Source organism: Pseudophryne corroboree, chromosome 5, assembly GCF_028390025.1.
Source record: "Pseudophryne corroboree isolate aPseCor3 chromosome 5, aPseCor3.hap2, whole genome shotgun sequence".
NCBI lineage: Eukaryota > Metazoa > Chordata > Amphibia > Anura > Myobatrachidae > Pseudophryne > Pseudophryne corroboree.
Genome location: NC_086448.1, coordinates 491,000,415 through 491,027,382, shown reverse-complemented (window position 1 = coordinate 491,027,382; position 26,968 = coordinate 491,000,415). Strand labels below are relative to the sequence as shown.

The 26,968-nt window shown below is 42.9% G+C and overlaps 1 protein-coding gene and 1 long non-coding RNA gene across 3 annotated transcripts in view; one reads left to right on the top strand and one right to left on the bottom strand.

Annotated features, from left to right (window-relative positions):
• Positions 1–2,545: 2,545 nt before the first annotated feature.
• Positions 2,546–26,968, bottom strand: part of LOC134927889 (cadherin-6-like) — a 470,497-nt gene continuing 446,074 nt past the window's right edge. For both annotated transcript variants that reach the window (XM_063922971.1, XM_063922972.1), the window contains exon 12: positions 2,546–4,258. In XM_063922971.1, the coding sequence (XP_063779041.1) occupies positions 3,768–4,258 (491 nt within the window). In that variant the 3' untranslated portion in view covers positions 2,546–3,767. The remainder of the gene's footprint in view (positions 4,259–26,968) is intronic.
• Positions 8,310–26,968, top strand: part of LOC134927890 (uncharacterized) — a 32,239-nt gene continuing 13,580 nt past the window's right edge. Inside the window, exons 1-2 of the long non-coding RNA XR_010177766.1 lie at positions 8,310–8,410; positions 10,045–10,086. This is a non-coding gene — a long non-coding RNA (uncharacterized LOC134927890). The remainder of the gene's footprint in view (positions 8,411–10,044; positions 10,087–26,968) is intronic.

The following is a 26,968-nucleotide window of genomic DNA, read 5'->3' as shown; positions in this document are numbered from 1 at the left end:
GTTTGCCTCCTGTGATGAATATTATACACTATTGTTCACTGGCCAAGTTTCTTCTGGTTAGCCTTGCTTCCATTTATTTGCATTCATCAAGAAATTTGTATTTTTCATTTGGTACATTTCACAAATAGTAATAAAGATAACTCGAACTAAGGAAACTACAAAACTGGAAGCTGGGTAAGCCGGGGGGTACAGTAGCAGAGATTTTGGAATTTGTTATCGCTGCACGCAATGTTTAAATACAATACTTTGGCATGTTTTATCGCAGAAGATTTCCCTATTAGCTACAAAATGGACATGGCTCATTCCCTGCTTATAATAATAATAATAATAATAATAATAATAATTTATGATTTTCAGAACAGATGACTAATAAAAATGTAGAGATCATCACAGCATTGAGGGAGAGAGGTATCCAGATGATAGGACAGCAGAACTAAGGTCGACAGTCAATAGGTCGACCTCTATTGGTCGATATGCATTAGGTCAACAAGGACAAAATGTCGACATTTTTAAACAGTCAACATGGTAATGGTCGACACAATAAAAGGTCAACATGGGTTTTTTTTAAACATTTTTTTCAATTTTCAACATTTTCATACATTACCATCCACATGGACTACGACTGGCAATAGTAACCTAACCTTTTGGTGTCAACCTTTTATCAGGATGACCCAATGATCCACTCCCAGGGAGAGAACAGATAAAATCACCTTGAAGGTCATTTCCGAAAGTAGAATGTAGAGCTTTGAAATGTGCATGAATGTATTTCATAGGAGCATGCTCACATTATGGACTTGGAAACTGTTCCAGTAAAATCAATCTGTACTTACATTTGCAGGATTGCAGATCCAACTTGAAATGCACATAGGGAAATAGTGAAGACTTTACTTCAGAGACCTCAGTCATGTCTTATATAAGTCTCACTTTTGTGTATTTGAAAGATCTGTTGGTTGGTTTAGATGCATCTAGAGATTTCCATTCCTCTACCCACCCCTTGAAACTCAATGTGTAAGTAGATAGATAGATATTGATAGATATAAAGTTCTCACATTATAAGAAGCAAAATGTTGCCCCTACCACCACCACCACCACCACCACCACCACCACCACCACCACCACCACCACCACAGAAACCGCCATCTTAATCATCTGATCCACATGCAGGAGGGCATTCCACCCTGTCTCACTTACCTGGCTCTTGCGCTGTGTGGAAAGAGACGTCATGCCATAAGAGGAGCTGAGGCACCTATAGAGCTTCTCAGAGCATCCTGAGTAGTTACCCTGTGATGGTGACATACCCACCCACCTCTTAGGACATTACTTTTTCATGGTATGCACCCAAGGGGGTGGGAAGTGGGTTACAGGCACAGGGCATACCGCTGGCCACATGTGAAAAATAAATATATATGCAAATTGCTTTTTACTGCTGTGTAAGGCAATTGTTTTGCCATGTTGTAAATTACTTTCTTTGCCTCGACATGTGTAGGCTTATCATACCAGCTTTAATTCGTGTTTCCAGAAATGTTTTTTTTCGCTATCTTCCATTGGTGCAGCTTTCCTGCTGCATTTGTGCTAAAGCAATATTTTTCCAATATTAGATTATAGTAAATGCAGTCTCTCTACATCTGGAAATATAGCAAATGGTATGACTTTTTTATGTGTTATTTATGCAATATCGGCTGATTATGTATTATTACAACTTGTAGAAGTCATACACTGACTATACCGCTATTGTTTGTCATTTTTAGTACAACATACATCACACACAATGTGCTACAGGAGACTTGCATAATGTTAAAGGATATTGCTCTATTTTTCATTGCTATTCTTTTGCTTACCACTTAAGCAGTATAAATTATTTTTAAGGACCTTTAAAATAAAGAACAGTCTCAAAATTATTAACTGTCATAAACAAGCTGTTCCCGTACTGTTTGTGGTTATAATAATGTAATTACAAATGTCTCATTCACAGTAAGATTTTTCATAGAAAGCTTGCGTAAACCTATTTCATTATACAATCTGTGTCACCAGCATCTATATGTCTGCGTAGGAGAGATGTAGAAACTGATTCATTAATATGAAGATGACCTTATAGGACTGGAACTGCTACAGGGGCCTTGGAATGGTGCCACCACTTGGTACATATAAATCCTATGCTCAGTGCATATTCTGAGCAATTTAATTAAAACTGTAATAAACAGAATTTACAGCAGCAAAAAATTAAGTGCTATGAATCTGTAAGAGCTGGCTTAGGAAAGGATGAGATTATAGGTCCATAAAACTGTTTTTTTCTGGATAGAATTTTCACGGCGATGAGAATGTAAAAAGCTTTTTCAGTTAGTGTTTCATTAATGCTGATAATGCCGTAATGAGTGTCTGATGTTGTAAAGGTAACACTGAACTGAAAAACACTGGTTGATTAAACCCACACGAGATAAGACTGTACAGTCAGATGCCCATTGAATACAACACATTGCTTGCAAATTGCCCGGCATAATGGTCCCCTCGTTTAAATTAAACACACAGTTTGTATCAAAACAACGGCTTTATAATTATTTAAATAAAACAAACAAAAAAAATATTACACTGAAATCATACCAAATAGTTAAAATTAACACTGATCAGTAGATAACATGGTGTCCTTTATGGTTATAAATCTGCTTATATCTCAGTTCTTTAGACATTTCGAGCAAGCCTATGCAAGGAATTCCTTTAAACATAGCAGTCAAATTATACATCAAGAATATTTAGGATTTTTGGTGTACATGAATAACAGTATGTATAGTGTTTAGCTTCTTACAGTACCTCTACTGCTATCTCACTTAAAACAATAAAAAAGGTAGATAATCTTCTTTGCCTATTCTTGCATCATAATGTGAAACTTCCTGAAGTTATCTGAATCTTGTTACATTTGTATAGAATTCTACTAAACACTTTCGTGACGATCAGAACAGAGACAATGTCATCCTATTTTTGTACTTCACTTGACAGCTGGTATTGTCTTCTCACAGATGGTAAGGGGAAAAAACTTTTTTTATTTTATTTTATATTTTTAGTGGTTCAGTTATGCAAATATCAGAAAGTAAAAAAGTCCAGGCGTGTCTCCTTTCCTAAGTCAGGACTACCAAAACCGTCACAGGTAAAGCTTTAAATATTGATGAGTGCTAATATACTTTCCACCTTTACAAGGCAAACCCCCCCCCCCTCCCAATAAATATCAGATGAGCTTTTAGTTGTTACATATACATTGTTTTCCATCAATAAATGCCAATTACTTATTGTGTACAGAGGCAAGACGGTAAGGCCCCTTGAATTCGCTGAGTGGATCTGAAGCCATTTAGTATAACCAAAGATGTTTAGATTTGACATCTCCCATATCATAATAACATGACATTCAGTGGGTATAAACACCATTGGTGCACAATAAGTGACTGGTTATGGTAGTTTAAACAAATAGGAATCATAAGTAGAGTAGACTGTGTACAAATATCCCCCCAATCCCTTTCCTAGTGTTTATAAGACTGATTAGATAAAAAGTTGACTAAAATGTGGTAATATAAAAAAGGAACATCAACAAATGAAAAAGAAAATGCCTCTTGGAAGCTCATATACTATAAAAAGTCTTTGACAATAAGTCTGCACAATTTTCAAATATTAAACAATTGGATGAGCATATGGCCCAATAGAGAGCCGCACATACAGCTTACTCCTCATTTTTAAATGCTGTTTTTTTCCAAAACTGGAAATCAAAAAGGCAATATACTGTATTATGAGTCTTTGTCACTGTCTGCACCACTGTACATATCTGCTAGTTTTTTAAAACGTGGTCCCCAGTCACTCAGATAGTCATAGTCCTGATCTCCATCTGTAGTGACAGATTCCAGAGAACTAAGAGACTCCGCCACAGAACCATTTCCTTCATATGCATAAGTTGCTAAGGAGTCATAGGGTGGAGCAGTCGGATCCAGATCATTTTCCTTCAACCTTTGGTTAATGAAATCTCTGACATCAGTGTTATCTCTTGCAGCTGGAGTGCGACGTGGAAAAAAGAGTGTTTCAGGGACAATATCCCTGCGCAATTTGCTGTCCTCTATGGCTTCAGGATTCCTCAAAGTACCTATATCAAAAGCCTGAGTGTCTTCCTCTCCACCACCTTCATCATTGTAACTTACAATGTTATCTCTTATATCTTCTTTAGAAACAATCAATGGTTCTTTCTTCCTCTGGCGTCTTAGAGCTGCAAACAACACCACCGTCACTGAAAATAAAGACAATAAACGGTTTATCTGACACTGTTGTGTGAGAAACATACATGTAACAAAATGTTTCTGACATAGCGCATTAGAGTATTCATAGGAAGTTCCAGAGTCATTTCAAATACATAAAACATTCTCACAAATTCATGAGGAAAGTCAATGTATAATGTCAAAATAAATTAAAGTATAAAACTCTTGTTCTGGCCAAATAATTCATTTCTCAGACATGTAAAAAAAAATCAGAAAAATAAAACACTTACCGTGAGGGAGATGTATCAAAGCTTGGAGAAAGATAAAGTAAAGAGAAATAAATGGTCTGATTCATGTTTGTAAGTAAAGCCAAACAGCAAGCAACTAGGCAAAACCATGTTATACTGCAGGTGGGGCAGGTGTAACATGTGCAGAGAGATTTAGATTTGAGTGAGGTGTGTTCAATCTAAATTGTAGTGTAAAAATAAATCTGTCTAACATTTGTGGGCTACATGCCAAAGCAGCCAGTATTTACCAGCACAGAAACAATATAACTGTATTTGCTCGCATTACATGGCAACATGGTTTGTTCCAGACATAAAGTTACTCGCTTTTTTGCTTTACTTACAAACATGAATCCAGCCCAAAGTACCAGCAGTCTGTCATTTTCAAACGCAGCCTGTGAAATGACAGTTATGGGCTGACTGGTTGGTACTTATCTCTGTCTACTTTATCTCTCACCTAGGTTTGATAAATCTCCCCTCATGCATTTTTAGAAATAAACACAGCGCAGCCAGCAGGGTTCAGGTATGCTATATGTGCTATACCAATGGCACCATTGTATCATAACTTGTTCTTAAGAGAGAACTAACAACATAGGAAGCGCTTTCTGCATTACAAGTTAATCTTGTACTATAAGTCAATGACTTTGGACACATACCATATTTACCATAGCTTATGGGTTTGTGAGACAATGCTGTTTAATAATAAACCATGAAAAACACATACAAGTACACTCCTTAAAAAAGGACCTTACAGAATGTATGTAAAGAATCTTATGGATTTCATGTAAGGTATACTGTTGTTGTTTTTTTTTTTGTGTGTGTGTGTGTGTGTGTGTGTGTGTGTGTGTGTACTATGGGGGTAATTCAGAGTAGATCGCAGCAGCAAATTTGTTAGCAGTTGGGCCAAACCATGGGGGTAATTCCGAGTTGATCGCAGCATCAAATTTGTTAGCAGTTGGGTAAAACCATGTGCACTGCAGGGGGTGTGGGGGGGGGGGGGGGGGGGGCAGATATAACATGTGCAGACAGAGTTAGATTTTGGTGGTTTATATTGTTTCTGTTCAGGGTAAATACTGGCTGCTTTATTTTTGCACTGCAATTTAGAATTCAGTTTGAACACACTGCACCTAAATCTAACTCTCTCTGCACATGTTATATCTGCTCCCCCCTGCAGTGCACACGGTTTTGCCCAACTGCTAATAAATTTGCTGCTGCGATCAACTCTGAATTATAGGAAATTATACATGCCATTTCTTTGCCTGATATTTTCTGGCCTTGTAAACCTAGATTAGCAAACAGATCCTGTAACTTCATGCCTTGCTCCCAACTACAGTATGTTAACTGCCACCTGCAGCTACTGTACGTCATGTGGTAAGCTATTGTTAGAATAACAGCAGGACTCTGAGGGTAGGCAAAGGATTTATGTGGCAGAGACAAAATGCAGTCTATACTTACAGGTTAGCTGTGATGACTGAAGTAGGAAAGGATATATCAAAAATAATATTATGGGGTATATTTCCAAAAATTCGTAATGTTCAGAATTTGGTTGAAAATTAAACACGAATGGCATCAAATGTGTAAATGTGCAATTTTTTGTTTTTTTTTACGCCTCATTTACTATGCTGTCGTATTCTGCATTTGCGTGTTTTCCGATGTCGATGTAATTCGTAATTTCGGCCAGTGTTTTACGGGAGTGATTAGTAAAACACTGCCGAAATTAAAACAATGAATCTCGTCCGGATCTGTGAGATACGTGCAGGGCTTCATTGTGCACCTTAAAAATAGTGTTTAAAGTGTTTAAAATCCTGAAAAAAATTGCGTGGGGTGCCCCCTTCTAAGCATATCCAGCCTCGGGCTCTTTGAGCCGGTCCTGGTTGTAAAAATACGGGGGAAAAATTGACAGGGGATCCCCCATATTTTAACAACCAGCACCGGGCTCTGCGCCTGGTCCTGGTGCAAAAAATACGGGGGACAAAAGACGTAGGGGTCCCCCGTATTTTTCACACCAGCACCGGGCTCCACTAGTCAGAGAGATAATGCCACAGCCAGGGGACACTTTTATATTGGTCCCTGCGGCCCTGGCATTAAATCACCAACTAGTCACCCCTGGCCGGGGTACCCTGGAGGAGTGAGGACCCCTTAAATCAAGGGGTCCCCCCCTCCAGCCACCCAAGAGCCCGAGGCTGTCCCCCCCATCCGGCGGATGGGGGGCTGATAGCCTTTTGTGTCAAAAAAAGAATATTGTTTTTTTGTAGCAGAACTACAAGTCCCAGCAAGCCTCCCCCGCAAGCTGGTACTTGGAGAACCACAAGTACCAGCATGCGGGGGGGAAACGGGCCCGCTGGTACCTGTAGTTGGGGAGAGCTGGGAATGCAGCATGGAGTCACTTGGGAGAGACAGACTGTAGGGTGTGTGGAAGGAAAGAGAGAGGGAGTCACAGACTGTGGTGTGTGTGGGGTGGAGGAGAGGTATACATATTTATATATTGCTTTAAATAAACATACTGTATACATATTTATTCATTAACAGTTTCTTATATAGCACAGCAAAATCCATTGAGCTTAAAAAAATTAAAATATTGCAAACCCTGTCTCCCAGTGATCATATAATACTGTTACACAATTGCTGTACTTAAAATGAAAGCATGAATTATTGCAATCTGTGTATAGCTTTGGTTTACAGAATGCCATTACCTATATAGAAGTGGTAACTTCTTGCTTTGTTGTGTATTACATTTACAGTAGCACGTTGCCATTTCATCACTAACAACTGGTAAAAAACAAAACTATTTCTCTTTTGAATTAACATATAATTGGACATTTTTTTTCTTATTTTAAACACTGAAAACTATAGCTAAGAATAGAAAACTCGCCAATAATTCTCAAAAAGGGAAGGACTTGTAGCTTCATTTTGTGTAGATGATTAGTAATATGACAGTAGTGGCCTGAGTGCTGCATCATACCGGAATATAATGGCAGGTAATGGCGGCTCCAGAGGTGGAGCTGCAGCGCAGTCCAAAATTCAAATAGGGGAGCCACACCAACTGCAATTGAGTCCAAATGGCTATGTTTGACAGTATATGGAGTGGCAGTTGGTGTGGCTCCCCAATTTGAATTTTGGACTGCTCTGCAGCCCCACCTCTGGAGCCGCCACTGACCCAGATCATGCCCCTTCAAGGCCACTACTTCCCTGAGGCCCCAATTCTCCTCTCAACAGACATAGCAGAGGCATATACCGAGCTGGTACATGCGCTAGCCTGCATACAGTATGCTTAAAAGAGGCCCTCACTCACCTCTTCTGACTATAGCAGCATCACTGGGCTTATCGGCAGATTTTACTATAGGGCCCAATGATGCCCCATTCCTACTGTGCCTAGAAAGACACATTGTTTGAAGGAACTTTAGAGTTACAGTAGGTACATTTTGGAGAATCCTCCAAAATATGCCATGTATCAGAATACAAAGAAGACACTGCTTTCATTTAAAACTTTGCAATACAATATTTAACTGCATTTGAAAACACACAGAGAATAAATGCATGCATGGTAGCCCACGGGCATACCTGCCTACATTAGATAATGCATTTCAGGGAGACATTTATGTCTCTTGTCCCAACATTGCTCCTGAATCCATATTATACAGTATATACTGCATTATTACTTCATGCTCATGGATTTCATACAGCTGCAGGAATGTGCCCAAACTTGTAGCTAGAATGTGCCCAAACTGTATGAGCAGAGAGAGCTGAGAGTTCAGCAATCCCACTGTGACCAAATCAGACTCATTGATGTCAGTACAGACTGCAGAGTCACAATAACACAAAGAAAGGTGGGATGTACGGAGAATAGGAACTTAATGTCACAACGCTGTGGTGTAGACAGAAGGCTAATAATGGCATACAGTAAGTACAGTATAACACCCATTCCTAATAGCGCTTGTAACAATGTATACCATTTCAGTTTTATATTTTTAAAATAACATTTTTAAAAATCAAACACTCCTTTTTTTGCTAATCTGATTTTGGAGGTACCATTGAGCGAGTGATATAATATAGACCAGTGGTTCTCAAACTCGGTCCTCAGGACCCCACACAGTGCATGTTTTGCAGGTAACCCAGCAAGTGCACAGGTGTATTAATTACTCACTGACACATTTAAAAAGGTCTGCAGGTGGAGCTAATTATCTCACTTGTGATTCTGTGAGGAGACCTGCAAAACATGCACCGTGTGGGGTCCTGAGGACCGAGTTTGAGAACCTGTGATATAGACATTGACATCTGGATAATCCATACTTGCCTACCTGCCCCTCTCCATGAGGGAGAAAATGGTCTGTTCCTGGACTTTCCTGGTAATGTATGATTGCCATCACCTGTGGTGAAACACCTTTCTTATCAATTAACTAGCTCACCACAGGTGATGGCAATCATACATTACCAGGAAAGTCCAGGAACAGAGCATTTTCTCCCTCATGGAGAGAGTCAGGTAGGCAAGTATGGGATAATCATGGTATATTATTTATAAATTCTGCATCATACAGTGTGCAGCTACCTGCACTACCAGCTGCTGCACTGCTATCCCATATCCTCTATTTCTCCTCTCTTGTCATGTTGTGTGACAAGGAGCATTCGGAGCATGCATCAGAGAAGATGAGGGTATGCAACAACTCCAGGCAGGGGCGTGACTTCATACCAGGAGCCTGGTGGTGAGAAAGTCATTTATGACCCCCTATGCTCTCATTCACTACCAACACCCCAATCCCAGGAACACTCAGCCACACATTCACTATTAACACACCAGCAGTACCCAGTCACAAACACAACCAAATTCACTACTACCACCCCAGAAGCACGCAGACATTCATCTCTCCTCCCCTTTTCTCCCAGCACCATAGCAGCAACCAATCACACATGACCCCCCCCCCCCACCACCACCACCACCACCACCACCACCACCACTCCCCTTCCTGCATTCGTGTCTTACATACAGTACCTACACTCCTGGAACTCACAATGAAGAGGGGGTGGGATGTAGTGCTGCGTTTCTCATTATTTTGGCCCTGCACTTATTCACATGATTTGCTGCATTTTACCGTAAGTGGGAGGAGTTAATGACGCAAATAGTCAAACCTGACACACGCCACGCACCCTCCTCCCTGCATTCACTGCTAACACCACAGGAGCACCCAGAGCGCACCCCTCCCTCTGTATTTACTGCCAACACCCCAAGAAAGCCCAGACACACACTATCCTATATACTGTATTCATGTAACCCTTGTCTCACCCTTGGGTTAATCCTAGGGATAGCTCCTCTCTCCAAGCCTCCTTTACAGATTTGATGATAGCTATGTGCCTCCGCCCAGGCTACACGTGGTACCTAGGTTTGCCTGGCTAAGCCTATGGTGCAGGTAGTAGTACTACACCCAACTTTAACCCCTAGGTTACTACTGCTGTGGTGAGTGATGCATATAACATATGACAAGCAATAACCTTTATAGTTCTATCACCTCAAGTATATACCTGTTCTCTCTTTCTTTCAGACTGGATCAACTCTCGGACGATGGATATTCTGGATATAACAGGTGAGTTTCTTTATTACAATACAATTATACACCTCTGCAGTGTTTCTAACATAACAGATAGGAGCAGAACCCCTGGAGTACAATAACCACCTATTCCCCCTTATAAGGCCTATACATAAGGTTAATGCATGCAAGACAAAAAAAACCTCTCCTCCACGTGACCACCGTAGTAATAGAGAGATACCCGGGTGCTCACAGGAAAAAAAAAAATGTGCAGTTGGGCCCCTTACATACAATATTTTAGCAGCATATTAGCGTTAAGTTGATGGAGTTCGCTACAATAATATAATCACTCTTTTAAAACTGTAGCTCCTTGTGAGACCTTAAGGAAATGTTTACACTCCCCCAGGTTTAGTTCTGGACTTGATTTTCCCTCCTTAGGCCTCTCAAGCTGCTCTCCTGAGTTTTCGACCTGGAGACTGGGAACTGAGGTTTAATTACACATATCCACGGATTCCCTGACTCCTTAGGGATTATGGTTATTCCCTCCGTCAGTCTCTAAGGGCACGTTCATCATGGAGTTAATAAGGAGCTTTACTCGCCGTCTTTTGCGGGGATTTCTTAATCTACAACTCTCGTTCCCTTCTAACGGCAGATTAGATACTTTCCACTCAGTGTTCCTAAAATCCATCAACTTTGAAGTAATCCTGCTAACTTGCAACCAGGTAGTTGCACGCTGAGCTAGGCATGTTGGTATGATTCAATAGTGGAGTCAAAAGAAATTTGTTTAGTGAGGGAATCTTCCTACTTAAGCTGTCTGTCAATGTGATCGTAGCTAATCAGCTCTTTACTGTAAAGTTCTCAAAACTAGTCTTCTACAAAGTTTTTATTATCCAGCAGGTAAAGTATTCTGCATACTTCAGTCCCTCTCTTTATTACTGACAAATGCAATTTACAGTTCTATAGGCATATTTCTGGTAATCTCTAAATCAGTGGCGTAACTAGAAATTTTTCTCCCCCAAGCCAAAAAATTCTTTGGCGCCCCCCCCCCCATTCCCCATAATTGGCACTGTTAAAGGGATAAATGTGCGCGCGCCGAAGGCGCGCGCCGCAGAATAGGGTGTGTGGCTTCGTTGGGATGGGCGTGGCTTCACATAAAGGGGCGTGGCATTGCAGGAAAAGACTACGTTATACCCCAGTTTTCCAACCTGCACGCCCAGACGTTAGCCACCACAGGGAAGAAAAATAATCCTGATTCATGCCCCTTACATTATTTGTCATTTTTCCTCCTTATAGTAATGCCCAGTATACATTATGCCACATACTGCAATGGCTCTTAGACATTATGCCACACACAATAATGCACATGACACAATATGCATACACCATAATGCCCCCGACACATTATGCCACACACCGTAATGCCCCCGACACATTATGACAGGAATCGCAATGCCCGTTATACATTATGCTACACACTGCAATGCCCCTGATACATTATACCACATACCACAATGCCCGTGATATAGTATACAACACACCGTAATGCCTGACACATTATGACAGGAATCGCAATGCCCGTTATACATTATGCTACACACTGCAATGCCCCTGATACGTTATACAACAATGCTCGTGATATAGTATACAACACACCGTAATGCCTGATACATTATGACACACACCGCAATGTCCGTGATACATTATGCCACACACTGCAATGCCCGTTATACATTATGCCACACTGCAATGACCCTGAGACATTATACCACATACCACAATGCCCGTGATATAGTATGCCACACACCGTAATGCCTGTGACACATTATGACACACACCGCAATGTCCATGATACATTATGCCACACACCATAATGCCCATTACACATTAAGTCCTACAGTAAGGCTTCTAATTACTTTTAAATTACCTGCTCGTTGCCAGGGATTTCATGCACTGGGTGTCATGCTCGTTGCCAGGGGTTTCATGCACTGGGTGTCATGCTCGTTGCCAGGGGTTTCATGCTCTTGGTTCCAAGCACGGTGCCAGGGGTTTTCATGCTCAGGGTGTCATGCTCGTTGCTAGGGGTATCATGCACTGGGTGTCATGCTCGTTGCCAGGTGTTTCATGCACTGGGTGTCATGCTCGTTGCCAGGGGTTTCATGCACTGGGTGTCATGCTCGTTGCTAGGGGGTAGTGCTTGTTGCTAGGGCTGTGCTCCCAGTGCCACATATGTCCCCAGTGCCAGATATTACCCCACGGTGCCAGGTACTCACATGACCCCAGTGCACAATATAGCCCCCCCTGTGTGCCAGGTACACATATACCCCCCCTGTGCCACATATGCCCCCCAGTGCCAGATATTCCTCCTCAGTGCCACATATGCCCCCAGTGCCAGATATTCCCCCCCAGTGCCAGATATTCCCCCACAGTGCCACATATGCCCCCCCCAGTGCCAGATTTCCACCCCCAGTGCCACATATGCCCCCAGTGCCAGATATTCCCCCCCAGTGCCAGATATGCTCCCAGTGCCAGATTCCCCCCCGCCAGTGCTACATATGCCCCCAGTGCCAGATACTCCCCCCAGTGCCACATATGCCCCCAGTGCCACATATGCCCCCCAGTGCCACATATGCCCCCAGTGCCAGATATTCCCCCCAGTGCCACATATGCTCCAAGTGCCAGATCCCCCCCCCAGTGCCACATATGCCCCCAGTGCCAGATATTCCCCCCCCCTGCCACATATGCCCCCAGTGCCAGATATCCCCCCCCCAGTGCCAGATATGCTCCCAGTGCCAGATTCCCCCCCCCAGTGCCACATATGCCCCCAGTGCCAGATATTCCCCCCAGTGCCACATATGCCCCCAGTGCCAGATTCCCCCCCCCCAGTGCCACATATGCCCCCAGTGCCAGATTCCCCCCCCCAGTGCCACATATGCCCCCAGTGCCAGATATTCCCCCCAGTGCCATATATGCCCCCTCAGTGCGTGCCCCTCCCCCGCCGCCGCCGCTGGTTTGTGTTGGAGGGACACGGAGGGCACAGCGCGCGCCTCTCCTGTGTCCCTCCTGCATCATCTCCGTCCGGCGGCCGCGGGTCTAATAGAAGAAGTGCCGGTTCGTGAGCCAATCAGAGCTCACGAACGGCACTTCGTTTATTAGACCCGCAGCCGCCGGAGATGATGCAGGAGGGACACAGGAGAGGCGCGCGCTGTGCCCTCCGTGTCCCTCCAACACAGCAGGGAGGGTTAGTAGGAGCAGATTGACATGCGGACGCTCGTCCGTATGTCAATCTGTGCTAAATCAGTGGCGCCCCCGCAGCCCCTCGCCCCCAAGCCACCGCGAGGACTGCGGGGGCAGTAGTTACGCCAGTGCTCTAAATGACCACAGCACCTGACTCCGATGCTACAGGTATGTTAAACTTGCAGGATATCACATGTATTTACTATCGACTGACCCGATATACTCCTTTCCTCTTCTCATCTACCAACGTATTATTTTTTTTAGAAGAAAGTGCCTGTCCTTTTTAGTCAATCCCTTTGACTACTCCTAAGTGGTCGTTTCTGCTCTCCGCTTTCGGGGTGCAACACTGCCTGATGCGCACATCAGGATACCTCTAGCAGCGGTTATAATTACTCCGGATACTGCTATATCCTGTAAATGATGCAGGGAGCTGACCCCTGCGTCAGGGTAGAGTGGGGTGGGATTATATATACTTATGACACCCGCTCCTATTGGCAGCTATTAGATGGGTACAGCTGACTCACCGCAATACCTATAAATGTAGGTGTAGTGTTAACTCTCACTTACACCTCCTACGGACTCTGGGCAGGGGGGTTGACACTCTCCCGACTCCTCCTCCCATCTTGCTGACTGGTGGTGCGGCTGTCCGGTGCTGCGGCTCTGTCTCCCTCCCACAGGAAATGCTGGGAGGGTCTCTATGGGGTTCAGTGCAGCGCTGCCCTCATTGCAGTTATTGCCGGCTATGAGGCTCTCTCACCGCTGGCTGCGACCCCTCCTGGTGATGGCATCGCATCAGTGACAGCAGGGGGATGAGACACACACCTGCTTCTCCCGAGGGCTCAGGGAGAAGCATCCACTTGGCCCACCGTTGCCTCCACTAACCCATTACTCCCAGGTATGCTGCCGTGGATGCAACCTCGGGCGGACTCCCCGCTTATTTCCGGTCAGCGCTGTTCATCACCGGGTCCCGCTGTCTCCGGTCACCGCTCTCCTCTCCTAAGGCTCAACCGCGCTGCTCACTGCCACCTCTTGACCAGCCGCGCCATACTAGCATCGCTGTCCTCCAACCGTCACCAACGGTCTCGGTCTCTCCTCTTTATGCCCTCCGGCCAGTGTCGGACCGGGGCATGTAGGGCCCACCGGGGGGATGCAGTGGTAGGGGCCCATGTTAGGGGTGTTGCCAGTCTGCAGAGGGGGTGTGGCCTGCCACACCATTGGTTTGACTAACCATTAGAGGGTGCTACGTCTGGGTCCCTTCATAAATATATACAGTAAATTCAGCTGCTGCATGCATAATGTACCAGATTCATAACAGATTAATAACAGCAATGCACTGTAGAAAATACACTATAGTCCAGTATAAGGTAACATATGTATAATGTATAATTCAAGTGCACAGTCTGGAACCTGATCCTTAGAGCAGAAGGTGGGCCCCCAGGCAGTAGGGCCCACTGGTGGTTTCCCCAGTACCCATGTGGGCCAGTCCAAGCCTGCCTCCGGCTACCGTCCCGCGACCAGCCTTGTGCAGTCACTAGAAGCTTCACTAGTCACTAGAAGCTTCCTGGCTTCTACTGTGCGCTCCTACCTATACCCCGGCAAAGTCTCAAAAGGCTTACACTACAATTAATAACAGAACATATTAGTTTAAAGCACATGTAGTAAAAACAATACATCACTAAAGTGTAATCACTATTAGCAGCCTATAAAGTTAAACATTATTATCCATATTATAACCACAGGGCTACATTCACATGCCCCCTGTGCATGAATATTAAAGTGACGTGATGTTGGCGTCATGCTTCCGGCAGCCTTGGCGAAATAGGAGGTGCTGTAATATAGCCAAGTGCTCTGGATTTGTTCATAACTAATGGCAGCTGCAAACTGATCAGGTGGTACGGTGTTTCAGCTGCCAATTTCTGTGCTCATGCCACCAAACTTGCACCGCTGGGAACAAGTGAAGTCAGTGTTTTAAATGCAGTCTAGACCTTGTACTACTAGTATAAGAAGAGACTTGCAAAGATCTGGTAGCCACTAAGTCAAAAATCAATAATGTTAACAAGTGGGGGAAGACACTGTGGTTTTATTTGTTGCTGAATTCACTGCCGGACTTCTAGGACTTCTATTATTTGCTACAAAATGGACACATGGTTTACATGCATGTGTCAACTCTAAATTTACATGTTGGATAAAATATTTCCTCAGTACAGGATCAGTCTGAAAGAAGTACTGTAACTGTCTTTGTTTCCAAGTGATTTTATTGCTTAGATTATATTATTAGTGCAATTTTTTTCTTCTGTGACTGTGTTGACGACCATTTATACCTCAATATAGATAATTGTGAACCCTAACAGGTTAACATCTTTGGAAGTAAAGAATTCATTCACTATTGAAGTTGAGGCCATTTTATTAATCCGCAACATTTAGTCAACCGGATCATAGCCTTGAAGAACTGTTTCATAAATGACTCAAAATAAAAAAGAGTAAAATAGATTATATGCTACATGGGACTACTCTGTCAGGATATTTCAGACAGAAAGAGATTCCAAGAGAATTCCATGTGATATATGTACCAACTATAGGCAAGTACAATTCTGCTGTAGTTGGGTAGAAATATTAAATAAATGCAGTCTAGACCTTGTACTACTGGTATAAGAAGAGACTTGCAAAGATCTGGTAGCCACTAAGTCAAAAATCAATAATATGGGTACGTCCCACAAACAAGTGATGGAAGGCAAAAGCTTTCTAGTGTGGTCAAACAAGTTATCACACAATGTGAACTACTGTGTACCATGAAGAAGTTCCAAGCAGTTCAACAGGACTATGATGATAATAGGTAGTTGTTGGGTACAGAGACCAATGTGAATTACACACGCAGATAACAATGAACACAATGGAGAGAAAGATATAGCAGAGATGCTTAGTGCTCCAACAGCGAAAGTGATTTTAGGATTATTGAATTTGAAGATCCAAGAAAATCCTCTGACGTCTCTTTAGAGATGTTAACAAGGGCCATGGCAGACATTGCCACAATGCCATCCCTACCCTAGCCCAATTATAACCACAGGGCTACATTCACATGCCCCCTGTGCATGAATATTAAAGTGACGTGATGTTGGCGTCATGCTTCCGGCAGCCTTGGCGAAATAGGAGGTGCTGTAATACAGCCAAGTGCTGTGGATTTGTCTGGTGACGCAGTTCATAACTAATGGCAGCTGCAAACTGATCAGGTGGTACGGTGTTTCAGCTGCCAATTTCTGTGCTCATGCCACCAAACTTGCACCGCTGGGAACAAGTGAAGTCAGTGTTTTAGGATAGCACTGCATCCTTTTCTCAGGACCATATATACAGTACATGAATGACATAAACTACAAAGTTACGTGCTTACCATAAGTGCTCTTATGCTAACTACCTCATGTTGCAGACCCATCAAAACTAAACATTGACCTGACTCGTTCCCATGACTTTCATGTTGTGTTAATGTTTTGTTGGGCAAACAATTTTTTAATTTCTACTTTGGAAACCTGGATCTATATGCATGGCCGCAACTGAAGGGGGGCGCACATCACAGGGGGGCATGTGCCCCGGGCGTAGAATTTGAGGGGTGACACACAGGGCTCTAAATAACATCTGCATGTGTCTGTCCTCACAGCGCTGTGCACCTCTACCACCAGCTTCCCCTCTGCTGATTTGACTGTGCCACCCCTTAGCCTGTGTGAAGTCTGACCTAAGCAGGAAGGAACCAGAAAAGCTGGAAGTGCACCTTGCCGGCTCACTATGGCAGACTTGGAGGTGCAGGTGAAGCTGCAGATTGGGATGTGAAGAGGAGCGCTCCTGCAGGTTCTCCTCCCTAATTAATTCTCATCTCAGGTACATATCTTGGGCGGCCAGGGGGAGGTGTGCCATGGACAGTACATGTTAGTGGTGAGTGACAGGGAGCTGGCAGCAGCTCTCCCCCTGCCACAGTAACCTATATCCTACAGAATTCTCTGCCACTTACCCTCTGACACAGGCTGATCCCTTATGCAGCTGCTTTATGGCATGCATTGCTAGGACAGGGCTTCCTGTATAGCTGCTGGAGACAGTGCAGTCAGTTGCTGAGCATTGCATTGTACAGTAAATACCATCTGTATACATAATCTGTGTAGGGCATAACAGGTATATGCTTCTTCCATGACATGCAGTCCCAACTGATGCCACCTAAGTATTTCTGAGTCCATTTATTATTTTTAATTGTTTCTGTTTAATGTAATATGCACCAAGTGATAATGCAATGAATTTCCAACATTAAATATCAATGTTCTCCCATCTTATGATAAAAAATTAACTGTACAACTTGACAGCTTCCCTGCATTTATATAGATAGTTGCCAAAAGGATCAATGAAAAAAAGGCAGACTAGATGGGCCAAGAAATTATTATCTACAGTACCATCAAATTCTATGTTTCTAGCTAACGATGGAGCTGATACAGGTGGAAGTCAGCTGCACAGACGGACCGGGACGCCAGTATACCATTTATCATTGTGGTATTCTCTATCATCCACCTCCGGATGCATTCAGGACACGGATAACCCAACACAAGCCTTTTTTTGTGGGGTTTTATTTTATTTTTATTTTTTTCGGGGGGTGCCCAATTACTGCCTTGCCCTGGGTGACCAGAATCTCAGTTCACGCCCTGCTATATGTTAACAAGTGGGGGAAGACACTGTGGTTTTATTTGTTGCTGAATTCACTGCCGGACTTCTAGGACTTCTATTATTTGCTACAAAATGGACACATGGTTTACATGCATGTGTCAACTCTAAATTTACATGTTGGATAAAATATTTCCTCAGTACAGGATCAGTCTGAAAGAAGTACTGTAACTGGCTTTGTTTCCAAGTGATTTTATTGCTTAGATTATATTATTAGTGCAATTTTTTTTCTTCTGTGACTGTGTTGACGACCATTTATACCTCAATATAGATAATTGTGAACCCTAACAGGTTAACATCTTTGGAAGTAAAGAATTCATTCACTATAGAAGTTGAGGCCATTTTATTAATCCGCATCATTTAGTCAACCGGATCATAGCCTTGAAGAACTGTTTCATAAATGACTCAAAATAAAAAAGAGTTAAATAGATTATATGCTACATGGGACTACTCTGTCAGGATATTTCAGACAGAAAGAGATTCCAAGAGAATTCCGTGTGATATATGTACCAACTATAGGCAAGTACAATTCTGCTGTAGTTGGGTAGAAATATTAAATAAATGCATTCTAGACCTTGTACTACTGGTATAAGAAGAGACTTGCAAAGATCTGGTAGCCACTAAGTCAAAAATCAATAATATGGGGACTTCCCACAAACAAGTGATGGAAGGCAAAAGCTTTCTAGTGTGGTCAAACAAGTTATCACACAATGTGAACTACTGTGTACCATGAAGAAGTTCCAAGCAGTTCAACAGGACTATGATGATAATAGGTAGTTGTTGGGTTCAGAGACCAATGTGAATTACACACGCAGATAACAATAAACACAAAGGAGAGAAAGATATAGCAGAGATGCTTAGTGCTCCAACAGCGAAAGTGATTTTAGGATTATTGAATTTGAAGATCCAAGGAAATCCTCTGACGTCTCTTTAGAGATGTTAACAAGGGCCATGGTAGACATTGCCACAATGCCATCCCTACCCGCAGAGAGCAGCAAAATTCAGAGACAAACAAGAGGAATTGCATTTTAACAATTCCTTTATAACTTTTACATCTACAGAATGTAACTACAATTACAACTACAAACTACAATGCAACTTTAAAATTTAATGAACTTCAGTAAAAAAAGGACCTCCACTGCTTTGGTTAGAAACTATGCCATAATTAATTTTTATCAAACATCTCTTAAGCATCACACTCAGCTCAGCAGCCAATGAATATAGAATTTAATGTTTTCTGAAAGCAGTGCTTGGGCTCCAATTTGTACCCTACATCCAATAATACCTCCATCAAATGCTTTTTATGGTTGATGGATGACTCTATATATACATTTGCTAATTATCCAACATATCTTTATGACAACCTCTCTAGGAGTGAACACCAAGACTGAAACACCTATCTAATTACGATACATTATTATATGCCCTGTTGATAAGGGAAGAGCATTACAAAGCATAAAGAAATACATAAAGAGATTGACAATCAGCTGGTAGCTAGTAATACCTACAAATTATTAAGGGGAAACCCCACGGATACATATAAGAAGGAATGACCACAGAAAGCCATAGAAGGATTAATACAAAGTATTCTGTTGTCCCTTATACTGTACCAGAAGTGCATACGGTAAAGACCCTATAAATCCCATTGACAGACCCATAATATCTCCCAGGGTGTCACTATATCATATCAACCAGTCTCTCAGATACTGGACTGCCTGGTACAGTCCTTAATTATGAAAGAACCCACATATACTTTAAAGAGACTATGAAAAAGATCAACAACATGGAAACTTCTTACAAACTCACAAATGTATGCAATGATACTGAAATGAATTACCTTGATATTCACATCAAGTTAGAAGAAGATCAGATTTTGACTTCACTATTTAATTAAAAAAAACAGATTGTAAATCTGGCTTCCGTAGCTACCTGCAATTACAGCCAATTTGCATCAGAATCAGAGCCACTGTATCATATACTAGAGAACAGGAGACTGGCTTATTGGCCGCACTTGTTAATGACAGTCTATAGTCACTAACAGTAATCATTTGAGCCAAGTGCCAATTCCATTTCCTGCAGCTAAGGCAGGGCAGTGTAACATTGTGGAATATGGATAACCTGATAGTTTACTAATAGCCTACTGATGATTGCTGAAGAAAAAAACGCTGTATTGTATTAGAACATTCTTGAAACACCCAAGGTAATGAAATCCATGTACAACACGGTGTTCGCTCGAGATGATATACTGTCCATGGGGTATATTTACAAAGATTCGTGTTTTGGCCGTTTTGAAGGGTGTTTGAACTCGAATGGTATCGGGTGCATTTTACTGCAACTTTTTGAATCCTGATACGATCATTCACTAAGCTGCCGAGTTTTGCACAATCGTTTTTTCCGATGTCGATGTGATTCGTAATATCAGGCAGTGTTTTACGGGAGTGATAAGTAAAACACTGCCTGACAAAACTCAAGGAATCCCGGCAGGATCTGTGAGATCCGTGCAGGGCTTCATTGTGTACCGTAAAAAGTTGATTAAAGTCTTTAAAAATCTGAAAATAATTGCGTGGGGTCCCCCCTCCTAAGCACAACCAGCCTCGGGCTCTTTCAGCCAGTCCTGGTTGAAAAAATATGGTGAAAAAAATGACAGGGGTTCCCCCATATTTAATCAACCAGCACCGGGCTATGCGCCTGGTCCTGGTTCCAAAAATACGGGGGATAAAAAGCGTAGGGGTCCCCCGTATTTTTGAAACCAGCACCGGGCTCCACTAGCCAGGTACATAATGCCACAGCAGGGGGACACTTTTATACTGGTCCCTGTGGCCCTGGCATTACATACCCAACTAGTCACCCCTGGCCGGGGTACCCTGGAGGAGTGGGAACCCCTTAAATCAAGGGGTCCCCCCCTCCAGCCACCCAAGGGCCAGGGGTGAAGCCCGAGGCTGTCCCCCCAATCCAAGGGTGGCGGATGGGGGGCTGATAGCCTTGTGAAAAAATGTGAATATTGTTTTTAGTAGCAGAACTACAAGTCCCAGCAAGCCTCCCCCGCAAGCTGGTACTTGGAGAACCACAAGTACCAGCATGCGGTGGAAAACCGGGCCCGCTGATACCTGTAGTACTACTACAAAAAAAATACCCCCCAAAAAACAGGACACACACACACCGTGAAAGTATAAGTTTATTACATACATGCACACCTCCATACATACATACATACTAACCTATGTTCCTACGAGACTCGGTCCTATTCTCCATGTAGAATCCTAGGGGTACCTGTGAAAATAATTATACTCACATAATCCAGTGTAGAATCCGACCTTTGAATAATCCACGTACTTGGCACAAAAAAACAAAACGGAAACCCGACCACGCACTGAAAGGGGTCCCATGTTTACACATGGGACCCCTTTCACCGACTGCCAGGACCCCCCCTGACTCCTGTCAAAGAGGGTCCCTTCAGCCAATCAGGGAGCGCCACGTCGTGGCACTCTCCTGATTGGCTGTGTGCTCCTGTAGTGTCTGTCAGGCAGCACACGGCACAGATACAATGTAGCGCCTATGCGCTCCATTGTAGCCAATGGTGGGAACTTTGCGGTCAGCGGTGAGGTTACTTTCGATCAACCTCTGACCGCAAAGTTCCCACCATTGGTATCTGTGCCATGTGCTGCCTGACAGACACTACATGAGCACACAGCCAATCAGGAGAGTGCCACGACGTGGCGCTCCCTGATTGGCTGAAGTTACCCTCTTTGACAGGAGTCAGGGGGGGTCCTGGCAGTCGGTGAAAGGGGTCCCATGTGTAAACATGGGACCCCTTTCAGTGCGTGGTCGGGTTTCCGTCTTTTTTTTTTTTTTTTTTTGCCAAGTACGTGGATTATTCAAAGGCCGGATTCTACACTGGATTATGTGAGTATAATTCTTTTCACAGGTACCCCAAGGATTCTACATGGAGAAGAGGACCGAGCCTCGTGGGAACATAGGTTAGTATGCATATATGGAGGTGTGCATGTATGTAATAAACTTATATTTTCACGGTGTGTGTGTCCTGTTTTTTTGGGGGTATTTTTTTAGTAGTAGTACTACAGGTACCAGCGGGCCTGGTTTTCCACAGCATGCTGGTACTTGTGGTTCTCCAAGTACCAGCTTGCGGGGGAGGCTTGCTGGGACTTGTAGTACTGCTACTAAAAACAATATTCACATTTTTTCACAAGGCTATCAGCCCCCCATCCGCCGCCCTTGGATTGGGGGGACAGCCTCGGGCTTCACCCCTGGCACTTGGGTGGCTGGAGGGGGGGACCCCTTGATTTAAGGGGTTCCCACTCCTCCAGGGTACCCCGGCCAGGGGTGACTAGCTGGGTATGTAATGCCAGGGCCGCAGGGACCAGTATAAAAGTGTCCCCCGGCTGTGGCATTATGTACCTGGCTAGTGGAGCCCGGTGCTGGTTTCAAAAATACGGGGGACCCCTACGCTTTTTGTCCCCCGTATTTCTGGAACCAGGACCAGGCGCAGAGCCCGGTGCTGGTTGATTAAATATGGGGGAACCCCTGTCATTTTTTTCACCATATTTTTTCAACCAGGACCGGCTCAAAGAGCCCGAGGCTGGTTATGCTTAGGAGGGGGGACCCCACGCAATTTTTTTTCAGTTTTTACACTAAACACACCCTTTCCCATAGATAACAATGCACAGATCTCACTGATCCGTGCATGGTTATCCAAACTCGACTGGAAAAAGCAGGTATATTTTTTTGCTGCTTTTTTTAACGATTCAAAAAAAACCAGACCCGCACTTGAGCACTCAGAAACTAACACCCAAATACGAATGAATAGTGAATGCCCGTATTGTATGAAATATCAGCCGCGTTTGACCGATGGTCTATTCATTCGTATTTCGGAACTTTGCAAATCAAACCATTACGAATAGTCCAAACACTGCCGAGATTGCTGCTTAGTGAATTCCCGGATTGGGACTTAGAAAAAAAAAACACAAATCGGACAAACTCGAATTCTTAGTAAATATTGGCCCATGTCTAAAGCTGTACATGCAATTCTTTAGTGTAAGATGGTAAGAGTGATACTTGGCTGCAATAGGTCTGGCCAGTGCTATGTACTGCAACCTTTTAAAGGAGGCCTACACTCATATGCCAGGACCCAGATATTTGTTACGAAGGCAGAAATTTGCTAGAGTAGGCCAATTATTCTGCCCAGTCCAGTATCCACATTTCTCTTCCTTGTATGGTCATTTCTATCCATGATAAAATAAATCTCTATTGTATTCCATGTATATAAAATAGTTTAGATGTCATACAAAGATAAAGGTATATTATGTAGCTGGAGCAAATCTACGGAAATTATCATCAAATTGAAAAATGCAGGCACAGAATATACTCCTGAAACACAGAAACATAGAATTTGGTTGCAGATAACAAACACTTAGTCCATCTAGTCTGCCCCTTGTTAACCTTATGTTAACCTCAAACACTATTTGCTCCTTAGTTCTTTGTAAGTACTGTATATGCTTATGTCTATCCGAAGCATGTTTAAATTGCTCTGTTGTATTATTCTCTACTTCCCTTATGAGAGACTATTCCACTTGTCAACTACCCCTTCTGTGAAGTATTTTCTCCTCAAATTTCCTCTAAACCTTCCTCCCTCCAGTCAGGGCTGTAAGGAGGGGTGTGTAGGCGGTCCAATCGTACAAGGTGAAGCAGCCTGGGGGCCGTTTCAGCCATTCCTGCCCTTGTCTGCAGCCTTGCCCAAACACTGTGTGAGGAGAAACTATGGGCCAGATGCATCATCGCTTGGAAAGTGATAAAATGGAGATTGAAAAAGTACCAGCCAATCAGCTCCTAACTGACATTTTTCTAACACAGCCTGTGACATGGCAGTTAGGAGCTGATTGGCTGGTACTTTTTCACTCTCCATTTTATCACTTTCCAAGCGATGATGCATCTAGCACTATGTCTTCTCCCCTAGTGACGTGGGAGCAGTTCTGCTTCTTGGAGCATCTGTAAGATGCACTGAGCAACAACTAGTTAGCTTATCTAATGGGCTGACTCCAGTTCAATGCACTTACTTGTATTCTATTACTTCTCCTCCTTTGAAGAATATTTCCCTCTTGTAACTTGTTAAAACTCTTGGTATATGTGAAGGTTTATATTGTGTCCCTCCTTTTCCTTCTCTGATCTAAAGTATACATATTAAGATATTCTTTCCAGGAAAGTTTTGCAATGTACAGATGTAGCCATGCTTATCTTTGCTGCGAGCAGCATACTGCAACATGGCTTGCTGCATGGCGTGCCAGGCTGTGACTTTTCACAGCCAGCAATTGCTCTATTAATTCCTAAATTAATGGAGCGATCGCCGGCTGTGAATAGTCACAGCCTATCATGCCATGCAGCACGCCATGATGTAGCATGACTCAACGCAGTAAGATAGTGTCTAATGTATTAATTTCCTTCTGAAGATATGGCCTCCAGAACTGAACACAGTACTCTAGATAAGGCCATACAAATGAATTGTACAGTGGCATTATTATAGATCAATAAAATTTGGGCGCCAATCAATCAATAATTTCTACAGTATACCAACTCCACATTAATAGTGCCTATTCTTATATTAAGCAGCTCCCATTTGACGTAGCATATCACAGAAACTCGTAGAAAATAGATTAAGTAAGACAATATTACTCAAATAGAGAGCGCTTTATAATTTCTTAATACATTTTTTCATAAATAAATGCTTTTTATTAATAAATTATAAAGCGCTCTCTATTTGAGTAATATTGTATAACTTAATCTATTTTCTACAGTGGCATTATTAGTTCTTTCTGCTGCTGATTCCTGTCCCTATGCAACCAAGCATCTAACTCGCCTTCCTTGTTGCTTTTTTATTTTGTTTGCCTGCCTTTTAATCATCTGAAATAGTGACTCCTAGATCCCTTTCCTCCTCAGTAGTTTCCATTATAGTGTTGTTAATACTATATTTTGCCTTTGGATTTTTGAGACCCAAGTGCATAAGTTTGCAATTGTTGGCATTAATCTTTAATTGACTTGCTCTTGACCATTCCTCTAGTCTACCAAGATCATTAATTATATTTGTTTTACCCTTCTGGTGTGTCTACCATTTTGCATACCTTTGTGTCATCTAAAAATAAGGCATACTTTCCCTTAAATACCATTTGCAATGTCACTAAAAAAGGTATTAAAAAGCACTGGTCCAAGTACAGATACCTGGGGTACTCCACTGGTTACCTTTACCTCCTGTGAATAAACCCATTTACTACAACCTTCTGTTTTCTATACTGTAGTCAAGATCTTATCCATTCAACCTCAGACTCCAACCCAACATTTCAAATTTTATTTAACAGTCTGAAATGTGGAATAGTGTCAAAAAATAACTAAAGTCTAGATAAGCTACATCAATGTCCCCCCTTTAATTTACTACTTTGGAATGGGTTTGTTGGGTCGACCATATTTAGGTCGACACTCATTAGGGTTGACCACTATTGGTTGACAGGCAGTAGGTCGACACCTGGAAAAGGTTGACATGGACATTAGGTCAACATGGAACAAGGTCGACATGAGTTTTCTTGGGTGTCGTTTTGTTCGTAAAGAGACCGGGAAACACAATTAGTGCACCATGTCCCCTCGCATGGCTCACTTCGCTCGCTATGCTTCAGGCAAGGTGCCTCGCTGCGCTCATCACAGTTTACTATTCCCAATCATAGTCCATGTGGATCGTAAAGTATTAAAAGTTTTTAAAAAATGAAAACAATTGTGAAAAATGAATGTCGACCTTTTCAAGTGTCGACCTAATGCCCATATTGACCTAATGCCTATGTTGACCTAATGCCTATGTTGACCAATAGTGGTCAACCTAATGACTGTCGACCAAAGTGAGGTCGACCTAAGGACAGTATACCATTACTTTAGTCGCCCAGTCAAAGAAGTCAATAAGATTTGTTTGACAAAATCTCCCCCCAGTAAATCCATGCTGTTTGGTTTCAAGTAAATTGCTGGATTTGATATATTCTACAAGTCTTCCTTGCTTCCATTTTTGTGCAGTGGTACTACAATTGCTCTATTACAGTTCTCGGAATTACTCCTGTAGCTAGTGACTGGTTGAATAATTTGGTTAATGGTGTTACCAGCACTCCTTTAAGCTCTTTTAGTATACTTAGGGGGTAATTCAGACCTAATCGCTGCTGTGCGTTTTCGCACAGCGGGCGATCAGATCTGAACTGCGCATGCACCGCAACGTGCTGGCGCGTTGGTCAACTGCACTGGGCATCGGTGCCTAGCGACGGGATGGTGCAAAAAAAAGCGATCTCAAGGTGATTGACAGGAAGAGGACATTTTGGGTGGCAACTGACCGTTTTACAGGAGTGACCGGAAAAAGCAGGCGAGACCAGCCATTTTCAGGGAGGGTGTGTGATGTCAGCTCCGGCCCCGATTACATCGCAGGGGAAGAGTAACTCCTGGGCTGAGCAGAGACTGCACAAACTGAGGTTTGTGCAGCTCTGCTACAAATGTGATCGCACACCTGCACAGACCTATCTCCCTCCCCCTGTAGGTGGCAACTATCTGATTGCAGGGCTGCAAAAAATGCACCCTAGCGATCAGGTCTCAATTACCCCTTTAGTTGTATCCTATCTGGCCCACTGATTTATCACCTTTCAGTTTTGACAGTTCTGTACCTTCACCAGGGGCTGGCTGGCAACTTACAGCCTGGAAGGAAAGCAAAACACATGGCCCTGGCTTTTCTAACAGCAAACTTTATTGAAAAAATGAGAGTAACAAAAATCTAGCAAGAGTGATTTATCTAGTATATATAAGACAATCGGGGGGCTGTAAGGTCTAAAATTAGGAAGCCAGAGATGCTGACATTATCAATAATATGAAAATAATTATTGAAAATATCAATTGGTCAATCCAGTATAACAATTATTATTTTAAGCTTGCCTAGCACAGATGCATAAAAATCATATAAAGCAGCCATGGTAGAGCCCCCTATACA